Source organism: Phocoena sinus, chromosome 5 (genome assembly GCF_008692025.1).
Source record: "Phocoena sinus isolate mPhoSin1 chromosome 5, mPhoSin1.pri, whole genome shotgun sequence".
Classification (NCBI taxonomy): Eukaryota; Metazoa; Chordata; class Mammalia; order Artiodactyla; family Phocoenidae; genus Phocoena; species Phocoena sinus.
The window spans coordinates 136,971,205-136,987,957 of NC_045767.1; the positions used below are offsets into that span (position 1 = coordinate 136,971,205).

At 43.1% G+C, this 16,753-nt stretch overlaps 1 protein-coding gene across 1 annotated transcript in view; it reads left to right on the top strand.

The window, feature by feature from the left end:
• The first annotated feature begins 480 nt into the window (after positions 1 to 480).
• Positions 481 to 16,753, top strand: part of C5H4orf45 (chromosome 5 C4orf45 homolog) — a 41,489-nt gene continuing 25,216 nt past the window's right edge. Inside the window, exons 1-3 of the mRNA XM_032632021.1 lie at positions 481 to 523; positions 2,603 to 2,835; positions 16,390 to 16,448. Coding sequence (XP_032487912.1) covers positions 481 to 523; positions 2,603 to 2,835; positions 16,390 to 16,448 — 335 coding nt within the window. The remainder of the gene's footprint in view (positions 524 to 2,602; positions 2,836 to 16,389; positions 16,449 to 16,753) is intronic.

The window sequence follows — 16,753 nt, forward strand, 5'->3', positions numbered from 1 at the left end:
TTTTGGCTGTGTTAGGTCTTCACTGCCGCGCGTGGGCTTTCTCTAGTTGTGGCTGAGCGGAGGCTACTCTTCGTTGCGGTTCGTGGGCTTCTCATTGTGGTGGCTTCTCTTTGTTTTGGAGCACGGGCTTGAGGCGCGCGGGCTTCAGTAGTTGTGACACATGGGCTCAGTAGTTGTGGCTCACAGGCTCAGTAGTTGTGGCACGTGGACTCAGTAGTTGTGGCACGTGGACTCAGTAGTTGTGGTGCACGGGCTCTAGCGCACAGGCTCAGTAGTTGTGGTGCACAGGCTCAGTAGTTGTGGCTCATGGGCTCTAGAGTGCAGGCGCTGTAGCTGTGGTGCATGGGCTTAGTTGCTTCGCAGCATGTGGGATCTTCCTGGACCAGGGCTCGAACCCGTGTCCCCTGCATTGGCAGGCGGATTCTTAACCACTGAGCCACCAGGGAAGCCCGCATTTCTCAGAACTTTTAGCACACTTTCATGTGCTGGGACTCTCTCAATGGCAAACGGATAGTGTTCTCAGGTGTATTTGACAATAGAGAAGCCCCAGTTCATGCCTAGGCTTTGTCATGGTCACTCATGGGAGGGGCATTAGGGGAACATTTGGGAAAACACAGCCTCAAAATACCCTGAAATTCCAGCAAGGCTAATACAGTTGTAATTTCATCCTGTTTGGAGGAGATTGCAAAATTTTCCTTACGGCAGGAGTTTTGTAGGTGAGCCCTCAACACCCATCACATTGGGAGAGAAAACAGTTTTTCATGCTTGGGCCATCCTATACTTTACCTGAGTGAGAACCTGGGGCTACGATGGGTCCGTCACGGGAAATGAGGTACAGTGAACACGCAGGCGTCATGGGAGCCGCGGTGACTGGGGAGCTGGGGCAACATCTGCCCCAAGCCTGTGTCTGGGGAGCGATTTCTCACATTTTCAGCTCCCTTGGAAAGCTTGGATGAGGTTGCCAGGCACAGACTTGTAACCACACCGACCACTGCATCGGAGCATGTAGTCAACCCCCCGCCCATCTGTGCTCCCTGTAAACCCTGAGCTCCACGGCCCAAGACAAAATGAGAGGGGCCGCGGGGTCAGGAAGGGCCAGGTGACACCGTGACCACAGCACAGCCTCTGCCTCCGAGGTCTGGGGTTCACCTTGGGTAAGAGGAGTGACGTTTCTTCTTTGTGTTCCCCAACCTGCCCAGACAATCCTGCAGCCACTTTGGTTCCGGGACTTCCGAAACTCTTCCTGGACCAGCAGATCACTGTCTGTTCTAATCAGGACCATTCTGGCTCCTTTTTACATGTTCACGTCATCAGCTTTCAACACCAAGTGTATGGAAGCCATCTTTTCCCACACCTCCTGTCATTTTTGCTTCACCCACTTCCACAATTCATTGATTCCTTTGTTCATGGTCTTACATTTAAAGTACCGATGTTTATTAAATGCCCCTGCCTTTGGGCATCATCCGTTATGAGCTGTCCTCATCTGACAATTCTCTCCATCTTCCCATGGCTTCTAATACATTTGGGGAATTTTCTAATCCTCATTTCAGGGTTTTATCTGAAAACATCTCGATGTCTAAAGACCAACATCCTGCAAATGTGGTATTAGTGAGGAGTTTTAGTGTAAAGACTGTGTCTCCTATTCAACAGCCAAGACATGGAAACAACCTAAATGTCCATTGACAGATGAATGCATAAAGAAGATGTGGTCCATATATACAATGGAATAGTACTCAGCTATAAAAAAGAACAAAATAATGCCATTTGCAGCAACATGGATGAACTTAGAGATTATCATACGAAGTCAAGTAAGTCAGACAGAGAAAGACAAATACCATAGGATATCGCTTACATGTGGAATCTAAAATATGATACAAATGATAAACTTATTTACAAAACAGGAACAGACTCACAGACGTAGAGAACAGACTTGTGGTTGCCAAGGGCGAGGAGGTTGGGGGGGATGGATTGGGAGTTTGGGATTAGCAGATGCAAACTATTACATAGAGAATGGATAAACAACCAAGTCCTACTATAGCAGACTTATAGCTATAATATAGCACAGGGAACTATATTCAATATCCTGTGATAAACCATCATGGAAAAGAATCTGAAAAAGAATGTATATATATATATATATATATATATATGTGTGTGTGTGTGTGTGTGTGTGTGTGTGTGTGTGTGTGTGTTTGTGTGTGTATAAGTGAATCATTTTGCTGTACTGCAGAAATTAACACAACATTGTAAATCAACTATACTTCAATAAAATAAATTTTAAAAAAAGAACGTGTCTGTGTTAAGTTGGTTATAAAGAAAACCGCGAGACAGCCTGTAGGCTCATTAGCTGTGACTCTGGACAAGTAACCAATCCTTCTGGGCCTTGCTTTCCCCACCTATAAACTGGGGGAAATAATACTCCCAACTTCATTTGGTTAATACAAGGAGTAATTGAATTAACAGATCTAAAAGGCTTCTGAGAGCACCTAGAATATAGTCAATGACATACAAGCATTAGCTGTTATTATTTCCACCATTTAGAATAGAGCATCTTAGAATAAAGTGCGGAGATTTTTTAAGTGCTTTTTCTTTCTGTTTTAAGGCCCAGATTATGTAAAGGATCATCTCCCTAAAGTTGCTCAGCATACCTCCTATATAGGAGAAAAGCGTCCTGCGTTAGAGAAAACTGGAGATCTCAGATATTTACAGAGGCCTGCCTCAAAGAGAAGCTTGCCGGCCAAATATAAACCTGAGTATGTCGGTGAAATTGGTTGGGGAATACCAGTGTATGATTTTATCAACAGAACAAGGCTTCAGACTGGCTTTCGCGTTAAGGTATTTTTCTTAAATCTGTGCTCCTCCTTGCACATTGTTTTCTGGTTTGAAAGCTTTCTGAGTTTGCTTCTGTGGGAAACGTCATGTTCTCGACCTGTCCTTGAGAAGCAATGGCATTGGAGTTTTTGCAGAAAAATGAGTGTGTGAAAAAATGTACTTGCTGCTATCACTCCCTCCGGCCCTTAGTACCGGCAGGGAGAGGTGTGAAGGGAATGAAGCCGAGGGCACTCCAAGAGCATTTGCACTTGGCTTTGGAATGCATCCAGATTCCCATCTACGCTGTGACATTCACACAGGCTCCCCCATCCTTGCAAGGCTTGGCGAGTGGGTGGTGTTAAAGCAGCAGGCCTGTGCTGCACTTCATCCACCAACCTAGAAACCAGCCGCAGGGCTCTAAAATCCACTGTGTGGGTCATGCCTTAAATCAGACCACCCAGGGCACGTAGTCAGAGGGCTCTCACGAAACTTGTCTGTCTCCGTTTGGTGATGTGGATGTGGGCGTGACCCCACACGTTCTCCTCTTAAACAGGAGAGAGCATGGGTGGTTTTAGAAGCAAAATCTGAGAATTCTGACTTTTTCCCCAGGCGAGACTTGACCTGAAAATATGTATCAACGATGCAGTAATTGGATTTCTTAAGGCAATATAGTACAGCCTCATATAGTAAAGGTTAACAAAGGAAAAAGCCTTTTTCTGGCCAACCCTCGGCAAGTACAGGAGAGGAGCTGGGAGCTCAGTCTTTGAGGTCAAGAAGGGTTCCACTCCTGCCTCTGAGTCAGGTCCAACTCTGCGACCCTGGGCTTGAGTTCACCTCCCTGGGTCTCCATGCTCTGCCCCGTGGTGGTGTTAGAGTGCCCACTTCCTAAGACCCCCTGAATTCCTATCCCACTCCTGCCACCTGCTAGCTGTGAGTGGCCTTGGCCAGTTCCTTGACCTCTGTGCCTCTTCATCATGAATCTGCGCATTTGCTTTATCAGGCTGTCGTAAAGAAACATTTGTAAAGTGCTGGGCTCCGTGCCTGGAACACATCAAGGCTCTATGTCTTTTATGTTTCTTAACTTCCCAGCATAAGGTTTTCCTAGTTACATACAAAACCCAAAAAGCGAAAACCCTTTTAGGTTGTTAGGAATAAAAGAGAACTTCCCTAATCTGACAATCTACAAAAAAAACAAAAAACAAAAAAATCCTATAACAATAGCAATACTGAATGATAAAACATTGAAAGCATTTCTCTTTAAGATCAGAAACAAGACACAGATTCCCCAAATCATGATTTTTTCATTCAGCTTTGTACTGGCGGTCTTAACCATGGCAGTAAGGGGGAAAGAAAGTATAAAATGTGTAAGGATTGAAATGGAAGAAGCAAAGCTATCATTATTTCCTAATAATATGCTTGTCCATGTAGAACACCTCAAAGTATAAGAGAATTTGGTAGTCAACAGGATACAAAATCCAGGTATGAAAATCAGTTTTATTTTTATATATGAGAAACAGACAGAAAATGCAATAAAACAGTTACAGTGTCGTCAACAGGTACAAAGTATGTAGGAATAGATCTTAAAAAAGGATATACTGGTACAACATTGTAAATCAACTATACTTCAATTAAAAAAAAAGCTGTTCAACACACGGAGAAAAATGCTAAAACTACTGAAACAAGATCTAAATAAATGGAAAGATATATCATGTTTATGAATTGGAAGATTCAGTATCATAAAGATGTCAAATCTATCAGATTGATAAAAGTAATTCCCATGCGATTACAATAAAAATCCCCATTTTTTTTTTCTGAAAAAAAAGACTGTGTCTTAGCATGATTCTCGTCATGTCGTGACTTCTAAATACGAGGGCATGAGGAACGCGCCCTGCATGGTGCCCGGCACGCAGTTGACGCCCCGATTTCAATGACTGGGACTGTGGTTTTGTACTTAATGTCACTCAGGGCCAGTGACACAGAATGAGGGCTCAGGTTCCTAAACTGGGTCTTACTCCACTCAGGCGATAAAGATGAAGATCAGAAACTTGATTCGAGGGCTTCCCTGGTGGCGCAGTGGTTGAGAGTCCGCCTGCCGATGCAGGGGACACGGGTTCGTGCCCCGGTCCGGGAAGATCCCACGTGCCGCGGAGCGGCTGGGCCCGTGAGCCATGGCCGCTGAGCCTGCGCGTCCGGAGCCTGTCCTCCGCAACGGGAGAGGCCACAACAGTGAGAGGCCCGCGTAACGCATAAAAAAAAAAAAAAAAAAGAAACTTGATTCGATATCAAAAGTGGCCACCAGTGAGAAGAGGACAAACGCAAAAGCAAGGCAGCCAGTTTGAACAGATTCCAGAACATCTGTTGCCTTGTTGCTTCTCTCCAGCGACGCCGGGCTTTTGTGCACAGCCCTTGATCTGTTGCCCATCTTGAGCGTGTGCAGCTGTGAATGCAAGATTCACATCAGCCTTGACTTAGCCTTCCAGGAAGGGATTTATTCGGTTTCTTTTGATGGAATTTCACAGACGGCTCTAAATCCCCGCTCTGCGTGATAGCACGGTCCTCTTAACCCTGGTGGGACTGAGTGTGAGCCTTACAGAGACCTCCACCCCGCCACCCAACCCCGTGGCTCACACAGAAGCTGGTCTTGTTTGGCATAGGCTGTGAGGACTTGTCATCTGTGCATTTTCTTGGCCCCAGCATTTTGACAGTAATTGTTTTCAAAGATGTACTTATCTCACTCAGGTAACGATCTTAAACAAGTCTTAAAGGATTCCTTGGACTTAGAACTTTATCATGAGAGCAAAAAGATGAACTGAGAATGACTGTACACACAGGTCAAGAACCACATATGATTTACCCACCAGCTAAGGCCTAGGATTTGTCACCAAGACTGCTAACCTCCCCCAACCCTGCACCCAGGGCCTGCTTCCATCCCCTGCCCCCCAAGGTCAGCTTCTGAGTCAAGCCCCAGACTTGGATACCTTAACAACGCAGAGCTCCAGGCAGCCCCTTCCAATCAGTGAGACTTGGCTGGAAGTGACGTTTGAGCTGATAGATACACAGACACTCCATGCCTAGAAACAAGCCCCTAATCACAAATAACACGTGAGCACCTGTGCCATGAATTCACACCTCCTTGATAGGGAGTTGGTCCATTCCTCCGTGCGATGTAACCCAGGGCAACGTCTGCATCTGCGTCCTTTTCTGTCTCTGGCTTCTTGTCCTTGGTAGCCCTCGATCCCATCCCCGTGACGTCTGTGTCTGTAAGAGTCCCACCAAGGTGGCACTTTGTTTCTGTCTAACCTCAGAGATTCCTTGGTGGCTCCCACCGAGATAACTCAGAACTTTGATTTTAAGCACAAACCTTCACCTAGTAGATTTTTATAGCCAGAACAGCTGCTCTTCCTAATTTCCTGCTCTAGGTTCCAGTAAGACCAGCAGCTAAGGAAACTCGGGCACCTGCAGTAGACTCTCGGTAACATGCCTGGGGCAGCTGCTTCCTGCCCGGGAATGGTCTCTCCTCTCTGGGGCACTGGGACGGGGTCTGTAGATCATCTGGATTTGGGTAGAAAGATAGTAGCTTCCAGGCTGAGTGACACCTGAAAAAGTTCCCACATTGCAGTGGACAGTGAAAATGACACTATCGGGTCTCTCTTCTGGGTCTTTCTGTGTTTGGCTATTTCCTTCTCGGATGTGGGGCTGCAGTGCAATGATGATACACGCGTAATAAACCAGTAAAGATCACTGCTTTTGTTACTGTCTCAGATTTAAGAGCAGTACATTCTTCTTCTTCTTTTTCTTTTTTTTAATGGATTTGGTCTCTGCCAAACTATGTGTGTTGTTTCTGCAACAGTATATGGAGACCAGTGAAACAATTCCTTTGGTTTCAAACTGAGGAGCGTGTCTAAGTGGTTCGTAGCTGGGTTCATAGTGGTTTGTAGCTAAGCGGTTCGTGTCTCCCTCCCCTGGCCTTTCTTTAACGCAGGTCTCCCAATGCCTGTTTTCTACTCCTGCATCTGACCTCAGGGCCAGATGATTTGACACTTGGCTTTCCCACAAAAACAATGCGATACTGGACTTGAGGACTGACTCTTCATAGGTGTGGTCCCAAAGACAATATTAAATAAGTGAATCATAACAGCTATTACCACCTTGAGCGATGTGTAGAGGATAATGAAGAGAACCGTGGGGACGTGCCAATAATATATTTATATGGGATACAGTGTCATATCATAAAAAGGAAAGGTTTTGAGGCTTTGAAACTCCTGCCTCCTGTTTATCTGCCCCAAATTCCCATGTTATGAACACAGAGGGCTTCTCTGAGTTTCATGGACATGGGAACAGACTTCCTGATGGATGTCGAATAAATCAATCCAAGGTCGGTGGCTTTATGAGACATTTTTCTCACTGCGGATTTATTTAGAGAAAGTAAACATAAAAAGAGCGCTTGCTGTGGGAATGTAAATTGGTGCAGCCACTATGGGAAACAGTATGGAGGTTCCTCAAAAACTGAAAATACAGCTACCGTATGATCCTGCAATCCCACTCCTGGGCATATATCCAGACAAAACCATAATTCAAAAAGATACATGCTATGTATAGCTGATTCACTTTGTTATACAGAAGAAACTAACACACCATTGTAAAGCAATTATACTCCAGTAAAGATGTTAAAAAAAAGATACATGCAATGTTCATAGCAGCACTATTCACAATAGACAAGACATGGAAACAACTTAAGTGTCCATCGACAGAGGAATGGATAAAGAAGTTGTGGCACATATATACAATGGAATGTTACTCAGCCATAAAAAGAATGAAATAATGCCATTTGCAGCAACATGGATGGACCTAGAGATTGTCCTACTGAGTGAAGTATGCCAGACAGAGAAAGACAAATATCATATGATATCACTTATACGTGGAATCTAAGATATGGCAGAGAGACTTCCCTGGCGGTCCAGTGGTTGAGACTTGGTGCTTCCACTGCAGGGGGCACGGGTTCGATCCCTGGTGTGGGAACTAAGATCCCGCATGTCGTGCAGTGCGGCCAAAAAATAAAATAAAATATGACAGAAATGAGCTTATTTATGAAGCAGAAATAGACCCACAGACATAGAAAACTAACTTTTGGTTACCAAAGGGGAAAGGGGGAGGGGGAGGGATAAATTAGGAGCTTGGGATTAACATGTACACACCACTACGTATAAAACATAAACAACAGGGTCCTACTGTATAGCACAGGGACCTATATTCAATATCTTAATAATAAACCATAATGGAAAAGAATATGAAAATATATACATAACTAAATCATTTTGCTGTACACCAGAAACCAACACAAGTGTATATCAACTATACTCCAATAAAATAAATTTTTTTTTAAAAAGAGCTCCCCTTGACTATTTACTGTGTGAGGGAGGCACTGTGATCGGTTTCATCTTACAGAGGAGGGGTCGGAGATGTTGACAGCTGAGGCCCCTTGCCTGAGGCCGTACAGCAGCTGGTCAGTGATGGAGCTGGGATCTCAGCCCAGGCCGAGAGCTCAGGGACTTCGTGGGAGCCCAGCGTGTGTGAGAGGAAGTGACAGGAAACGAAGTCGGAACACGGGGCTGGAGCCGCTGGGTGAGGCGCTCATCAGGGCCAGCACTTTTCCCCGAGGCAGTGTTCGCCCGGGTCAGTCCCGGTTGCCTTGTCTCCTAAGGGCCCGTCCTTTCTTCACGGGGCCTCAAGCCTCTCCCGGATCCCCACCACTCTGCGTCGTTTGCACACAGATGCTGCATTCATCATAGTAAAATGAATCATCAGTAGTGGGGATCACCCACATATCTGACATAATAAGAAAGAGCTTAGTAATAGTTATTTTCTTTTTTGTTTCTTTATTAAATCTTAAAATTTTTTTTTTGGAGTAGAGTTGATTTACAATCTTGTGTTAGTTTCAAGTGTACAGCAGAGTGATTCAGTTATACATACATATATGTCTATTTTTTCCAGATCCTTTCCCCTTATAGGTTATTACAAAATATTGAGTGAGGGTCCCTGTGCTACACAGTAGGTCCTTGTTGTTTACCTCTCTTATATATAGTAGTGTGTATATGTTAATCCCAAACTCCTAATTTATCCCTCCCCTCCCCTTTGGTAACCATAAGTTTGTTTTCTATGTCTGTGAATCTATTTCTGTTTTGTATATAAGTTCATTTGTAATTTTTTTAAAGATTTCACGTATAAGTGATATCATATGATATGTGTCTTTCTCTGTCTGATGTACTTCACTTAGTATCACAATCTCTAGGTCCATCTATGTTGCTCCAAATAGCATTATTTCATTATTTTTATGGCTGAGTAATATTCCATTGTATAAATGTGCCACGTCTTCTTTATCCATTCGTCAATGGACATTTAGATTGTTTCCATGTCTTGGCTACTGTAAATAGTGCTGCAGTGAACATTGGGGTGCATGTGTCTTTTCAAATTATGGTTTTCTCTGGATATATGCCCAGGAGTGGGATTGCAGGGTCATATGGTAGCTCTATTTTTGGTTTTATTATTTTCCAGTTTCTGTGTAATAAGCACATATCATTGAATATTATCTTTGGCATTCTGGAAAAAAAAAGAGAAGACAGTAAAGTTCCCCCCCTAAACTGTACCTTCTTTCCAGCCCCACCCTGTGCATTCTCCCAAACCCACTTTCACACGACACTGTCCCGGAAAATTTTCAAAATCACTTAGAAAAGAGAAGTATTGTTGGTGTGGAGTTGATCAGTATGTAGACCACCAATCACACATTTTGGAATTTCTGGGTGTTTTTCCCCCCAAGCTTCTCATTTACCTTTGGGTTCATTTGGGCAAATCACAAACAGCCTCATTAAAATTCCTAAGATCTCACACTCCTAATCTCCAGATGTTATCATCAATATAGAAGACTTTTGAAAGATAATAAAGCTTCCTTTTCCAACCAACTTATAAGAGCAAAATAGAAAACAGCTTTCCTAAAATTAGGAGCGCCTTGGGATGGCTGCTGTTTCTTTCCCAGATGGGTGTGTGTTTATTTCTCACTTTATATTTCTTAGAGTTATTTGCATCCTAACAGTTTGTCGTTTAATATAGAAATAATTACATTAGCACCTTTCATCCTTAAGTGCTGTGTAAAGTGATGGCTTTCCCGGTACCATGGGAAGCCTCTAGTAGGGGAGGGTCACATGCTGACCGTCTATGAAGGAGAAGAAACCTTGGCTACAGAAGCCAAATAACCCTCCTTTTTCTTGAAAATAATGTATTACCATCATCAACCCCCTTGTATGCAGGTGTTATATTTTCTCCATTTTATAAAACCTGGCTTTATATAGGATTCCTCAAATAAGTTGAAGGAACTTACTTGTATCCGAACTCCCAGAAAATAAGTGTTTAAGTTTGATGCTTCCTTTCTGGAACAGACCATGAAAACAACAAGCGAGGCACATATCACTGAGATGCACTCTCTGTGCTGTGTTCAAAGCCATTCCGTGAAGAATAGCGGGTTTGGAAGGAGAAGCATCTCTGCTGATAGCTGGGGACACTGCCACTCCACATGTCACCAGGCATCCCAGCCCCAGCCAAATGTGGGCTTCCTCCTTGTGGCTGTGAGTTTATGGATGATTATTGGTGAATTGGAAAAAAAGACATCCTAATGTGCACATCTTTTGTTAGGATGTGGAAATGTGAAAAGAAAGAAAGAGAGAGAGAGAGAGAGAGAGGGAGAGGGAAGGAGGGAAGGAGGGAGGGAGGGAGGGAGGGAGGGAGGAAGAAAGGAACTCAGTGTAATTTAGAGTCTAGTGAGTGATTTTATTCCTAATTGAGGAAGGCTGAAAATACACCATGGTGGTCACTAGCTTTTGTACGTCTTGACGTGCATCTTGAGTTCGCATCTCAATGTAAACATCACCTTTTTAAAAAATTACACCTCTTAAAGTTAGTATTAAGCATATGCCATAGGTTTTCAGCGAATAGTATTTGATGATGATAGGGAGATAGAAAGCTAAGAAAAAGTTGTATAAATCAGAATGGGGTCTAGTAAACCTGACGTTGGCTCCACAGCCAGGGTCCTTTAAATTTACTGTCAACAATTTGGAAACTTGTGCGTGATCTAATATCCCAAGCACAGGTGGCTAAAATACCAGGACATATGTTTTCTAAATCTTGGCTTTTTAAGATCTTTGGAGGAAACTCTAATAGCATTATAGATTTAGGATTATACTTTTCCCTACTATTCATATACACCACTTCCGGGGTACCTCCGCTGCTCTGACAAAAATGCATAGAATGCATAGCAATCTGGAGATATCTATTCTCTTCCCAGGACTGAACCTAGGAGCTAAGAAATCTTAATTGAGCAAATTGGAGACAACCCATTCAATAGAGGGGCCCCTGGTATGTGGTCCCCCTGTCTCTGGGCACAAAGAAAATGGCATTGAAAATAAGTGCTTTGGAAGCCTTGTGGGCTCCTGCAGCTGGGGAGGAATTCGTAGGAAGTTTCTCTGTGCTGTGATCGTTGCTGAAGTTTTTGGTGAGACAGTTGGTCTCCACAGTGCCAGCCACATCCCAAACGGCCGTAAGCACCTTGAGGTCTGAGAGCTGTGTCTTATTTGGCTTTGTACTGACAGCATCCACAGCCCTCCGTGCAGTACTTAGCACAGTGTACGTGATCATCAGGAAATGATGGGAGACGGAGACTGAAATCCCATTCTTCTCTCATTCAGAGTCTTTGTTAAGAGACCAAGTTGCAGAAGGGGGGGGATGAGCTTTTAAGTGTGTGTGAGATTGAGAATTATTTTCCTCCTAGCTTATTCAATAGTCATTTGAGAACTACTTAGTCTATATATTTTTTTACTGAAACTTAGTTATGCCGTTATGTTCACAATGCCTGAGCTACCACCCCCAGTGTAATTCTGTGTTGTAGAGCTAATTGGACAGTTAACTTGGAACACTCTTCCTAACCTTTGAATTAACAACAGTGCCAACACATTAGGAAACTCCAAGGGTAAGAACCAACCAGGCACTTGATTATATTTCAGAAACTGTGTACTGGGCACAAGCAGAGACTCGGGAAGCTCCCATGTCGCTTTTCTGTAGGTTGAATAGTTGAATCCACTCGTATTTCAGACCCTGGTAGGGACCTTCTGCTAACTCTGGATAAACGGCTGGTAGCAGAATGATTGCTTACTCATCACATATCCTAACAATTCCCAACAGAGTAAGTTCTAGTCTTGCTTTAAAATAAAATTCTAGTGTATCTTGAATTATCACGTGAATAAGGAAAACATGAATCTCTCTGGGGAAGTGCAGAAAAAATAATAGAAATGTGCCTTCTCTCTGAGAGTAAATGAGGCAGCGAGGATTCATAGTGCTTTTCAGGGCAAATCTATGCCTTAACAAAAAACTGAATACGCAAAAGTAGCCGGTTGAAGAAATGTTCCTGTTCCCTCTTTTCTTTCTTTGCATGCCAGTCTGCCTACTATTCTTTATAACATCTCAGTTTTTGCACCTATAAAGCGGGCATTGCGTTAGTTTTCTATTGAGCATAACCTAATACCACGTAGCATCTTAAAGCGACACCATTTATTTGCTCACAGTTCTATAGGTCAGAAGTCCCGGGAAGGCCTGGCTGGGTTCTCTGCTTAGCACTCACTGGGCTGGATGCAAGGTGTTGGCTGTGGCTGTGATCTCACCTGAGGCTTGGAGGCTCTTCCGAGTTCATGTGGTTGTGGCAGCTTTCAGTTCCTTGTGGTTGTAGGACTGAGGTCCCATTTCTCTGCTGGCTGTCAGCCAGGGACCAGTCTCAGCCTTGAGAATCTGCCCACATACCACAGCTATGGTCCCCTCCATCTTTAAAGCCAGCAACAGACATTCTCCCTCATGTCCAAATCCCTCTCATGCTTCAAATCCCCTTTGCCTGGAAGAGCCCAGATCCTTTTAAGAGCTCACCTGATGAAGTTTGGGCCACTGAGGATAATCTCCCTTTCTTGCAGTCAACTGATTTGGGATCTTAATTACATCTGCAAAATCCCTTCACAGCAGTATCTAGTATTTGGTTGAATATCTGGGAGAAGGTGTATATACCAAGGAGTGAGAATCTTGGGGGTCTTTAGAATTCTGTCTTCCACAGGGATAATAACAATAACTTAGAGTGTTGTTAAATGGATTTGGTGAGATGTGTGTAAAGCACTTAGCATAGTATCTAGTACAGACTCTAGTACAGTCTCAAGAAATGGGATCTAGTATTATTAATGTCTCTATATACTGTATTTTCTTGCCTACATGGATTTTTTTAGCTCACTTTATTGTTTTTTTATTTTTTGGCTGCGTTGGGTCTTCGTTGCTGCACACGGGCTTTCTCTCTAGTTGCAGTGAGTGGGGGGACTCTGCGGTGCATAGGCTTCTCACTGGTGGCTTCTCGTTGTGGAGCACAGGCTCTAGGCACGTGGGCTTCAGTAGTTGCAGCATGCGGGCTCAGTAGTTGTGGCTCACAAGCTCTAGAGCCCAGGCTCAGCAGTCGTGGCGCATGGGCTTGGTTGGTCCTCGGAATGTGGGATCTTCCCGGACCAGGGATTGAACCCATGTCCCCTGCATTGGCAGGTGGATTCTTAACCACTGCGCCACCACGGAAGTCCTGGATTTTTAAGTTATGTTATGATAAGCACATTAGAAACATAATGGAATATGTTTCTCATTATCTGGATACTCCACAGAAAACACATACTGGGGACAGAGTCAAGGAGCTCATGAAACTTAATGTTTAGTCTGTTTGCTGAAAGTTGACGTACTAATTCAAATTAAATAAACAGTGTAGTTAAAAAAAAAAAAAAAGGGAGACCAGGATATTATTCATGTTGGTACTCAACTCAGGCTCACATATAATGTGGCATAAAATGAAGTATGAGCCTCTGCATTGTTCAATTTTTGTTTTTTAGTGAGAAAAATGCATCACAGAATCCATGCCTTGAGCACTGACATTTTTCAGAGAGAACTGTTTTGTTTCTACTCCTACTCTGAATATAAAATGAATGCTTCACATGCGCCATGTACACAAAGGCTTGAAGCCCCCCTTTCTCCCTTCAATAGTTCCAGTCTAGAACAGGCAGCATTATGCAATTTGGTGACCCAACGCCAGCAAAGAGAATGCTTCTCACTGGCTGTGGGAAGAAAGACACCTAAGCGGTTAACAGTAATATTTTGCAAATGGAAGCAAGTGAAGAAAAAATTACATTAGCATAAGAAAAGGTAGCCTTACGGGATTTTCCACTCCAGTGTTTGGTACTAAGAGCTCTATGTTACAAAGGAGGAGGATGGCGAAGAGAAACTCTAGTGTCCACCCTTTCTTGAAACGCATTGCCATTGTACTCATTCTGCTGGCGAGAAAGACCTCATCGTTACAGAGATGGAAGACGGTCCTCTCTAGTAAGGAAAGTCAAATTGGGTATATTAGGAAAAACTTCCTGAGCTAAGTATAGCAAGAAAGCAAGAGGATTCCTCAGTGATGGGAGTTCTAGACTAGAGGTGATTTGGGATTAAAAATGACATTTTTAAGCAATGATTTTCATTGTTAACTAGAATGGGCCCCAATGTCTGTGATTAATTTAACTCAAATGTAACAGCTCATTTCAGAAATTGTGTCTCAGTCACAGTACCTGAATGTAATTACCAGACATATCCTTTTAAATTAATACCTAGACTTATTTAAAGGTTGCTTAATAGGGAATATCCAATTTCAAGTTATGATTATTTTCGCTAGTTGAAAACAATCTTTTTTTTTTTTTCAGATTCCACATGTAAGTGATATCACATGATATTTGTCTTTCTCTGTCTGGCTTACCTCACTTAGTATGATAATCTCTAGGTCCTTCCTTGTTGCTGCAAATGGCATTATTTCATTATGGTTGAGTACTATTCCTTTGTATATATACACCACATCTGCTTTATCATCTGTCAGTGGTCACTTAGGGGATTTCCATGTCTTGGCTATTGTGAATAGTGCTGCTATGAACACCGGGGTGCATTTATCTTTTCGAATTATGTTTTTCTCCAGATATATGCCCAGGAGTGGGATTGCTGGGTCATATGGTAACTCTATTTTCAGTTTTTTAAGGAACCGCCATACTGTTCTCCATAGTGGAGAAGGTTCCCTTTTCTCCACACCCTCTTCAGCATTCGTTATTTGTAGACTTTTTAATGATGGCCATTCTGACTGGTGTGAGGTGATACCTCATTGTAGTTTTGATTTGTATTTCTCTAATAATTAGCGATTTTGAGCGTCTTTTCATGTGCCTGTTGGCCATCTGTATGTCTTCTTTGGATAAATGTTTATTTAGGTCTTCTGCCCATTTGTCTGCTGGGTTGTTTGTTTTTTTGATATTGAGCTATATGAGCTGTTTGTTATTTTGGAAATTTATCCCTTGTCAGTTGCCTCATTTGAGTTTGCTACTTTTTGATGTTACGAATATAGCATCCTGCATCAATGTAAAAATGCATTCCAAAACTGAAGTGAAGGGCTTCCCTGGTGGCGCAGTGGTTGAGAATCTGCCTGCTAATGCAGGGGACGTGGGTTCGAGCCCTGGTCTGGGAGGATCCCAGATGCCATGGAGCAACTAGGCCCGTGAGGCACAACTACTGAGCCTGCGCCTCTGGAGCCTGTGCTCCACAACAAGAGAGGCCGCGATAGTGTGAGGCCGGCGCACCGCGATGAAGAGTGGCCCCCGCTTGCCGCAACTAGAGAAAGCCCTCGCACAGAAATGAAGACCCAACACAGCCAAAAATAAATTAATTAATTAATTTTAAAAAATAGACAAAACTGAAGTGAAGTACTTTTGATAATCCTTATCACTGTTTCCCAACCCTAGTATGGAAAATCGAGAATTGATAAGGCCCCAAACCCTTTTCAGTATAAATTTGACACCCCCATTTCCCATGTTTATGCATAAAATGTGTCCTCCATTGACAGTTCCTGGGGAAAAGAGGCCAGTTCATAGTCATCTGTTCAGTTATGAGAGATAATTTCTATGCACAGGGACGGGCACGGGGATATGTTTTCATGTGAGAACTAGTTCTAAGCAACCAAATATTTTATCGATGTTCTGTGATGCTTTCTGAAAGGAACATTCAGAGCTAGACTGCACCACAGGCTGTCTGTCACCCAGCTCTTTCCTGTGCTATAGCCACCACATTTCCTAATTCTGTGAGGGCAAGGTGAAGTGGAAAGAGCTGAGCTGTTTGAATCTAAATGCTAAATTGTGGTTTTGCATGCCTGCTGGTGTAGACACAGAATAATTTGGAGCTTAGAGATTGGGGATGACACTCTTCTTGGGACCCAGTACCTGTCCTTTGACAGAGAGGGAAGGGAAAGCACAGAGGCTCAGAGTTATTTTGCCTCTTATGCCTTTTCCTCTCAGTTCAAAAATCAAAAGACCATCTTCTTTCAACTGAACTTAGCATTTCCTGTTTAATTGCTCAACCTGACCTCCTTTTTGACCAGGAACCCAGACTCTCAGACATGTTTGTGCCCAGTGACGTTGGAATCAGGGGACTTAATTCATGTTCTTCCTTTTACAGTATGAAGAGTTCAGTCAAGCTGCTGTTGAGAAACTAAGCCACAGATACCAGAACCCATGGTAAGCACATACTAATACATTTTACATCAATTAATTAATGTGTTTCCTTCCTAAATTAGGAACAGGGTTAATATTTTAAAACTTTTTATGTCCTATAGGTTTCTTTGTATAATTATGAATTTTTATTCCTCATAAACAAAATGTTCACTATCTACTAGGTTTTCATTAAGGGGAGGAAAGAGGTGGGGCAAGTATGGTGAGAGCACAGTGGAGAAAAAGGAACCAGCCTGTTAAGAACAGCCACTGGACGGGTCCAGTAGCTTTAACTATATAAATCTTTTTGTGGAAGAACAAGAATATAATTC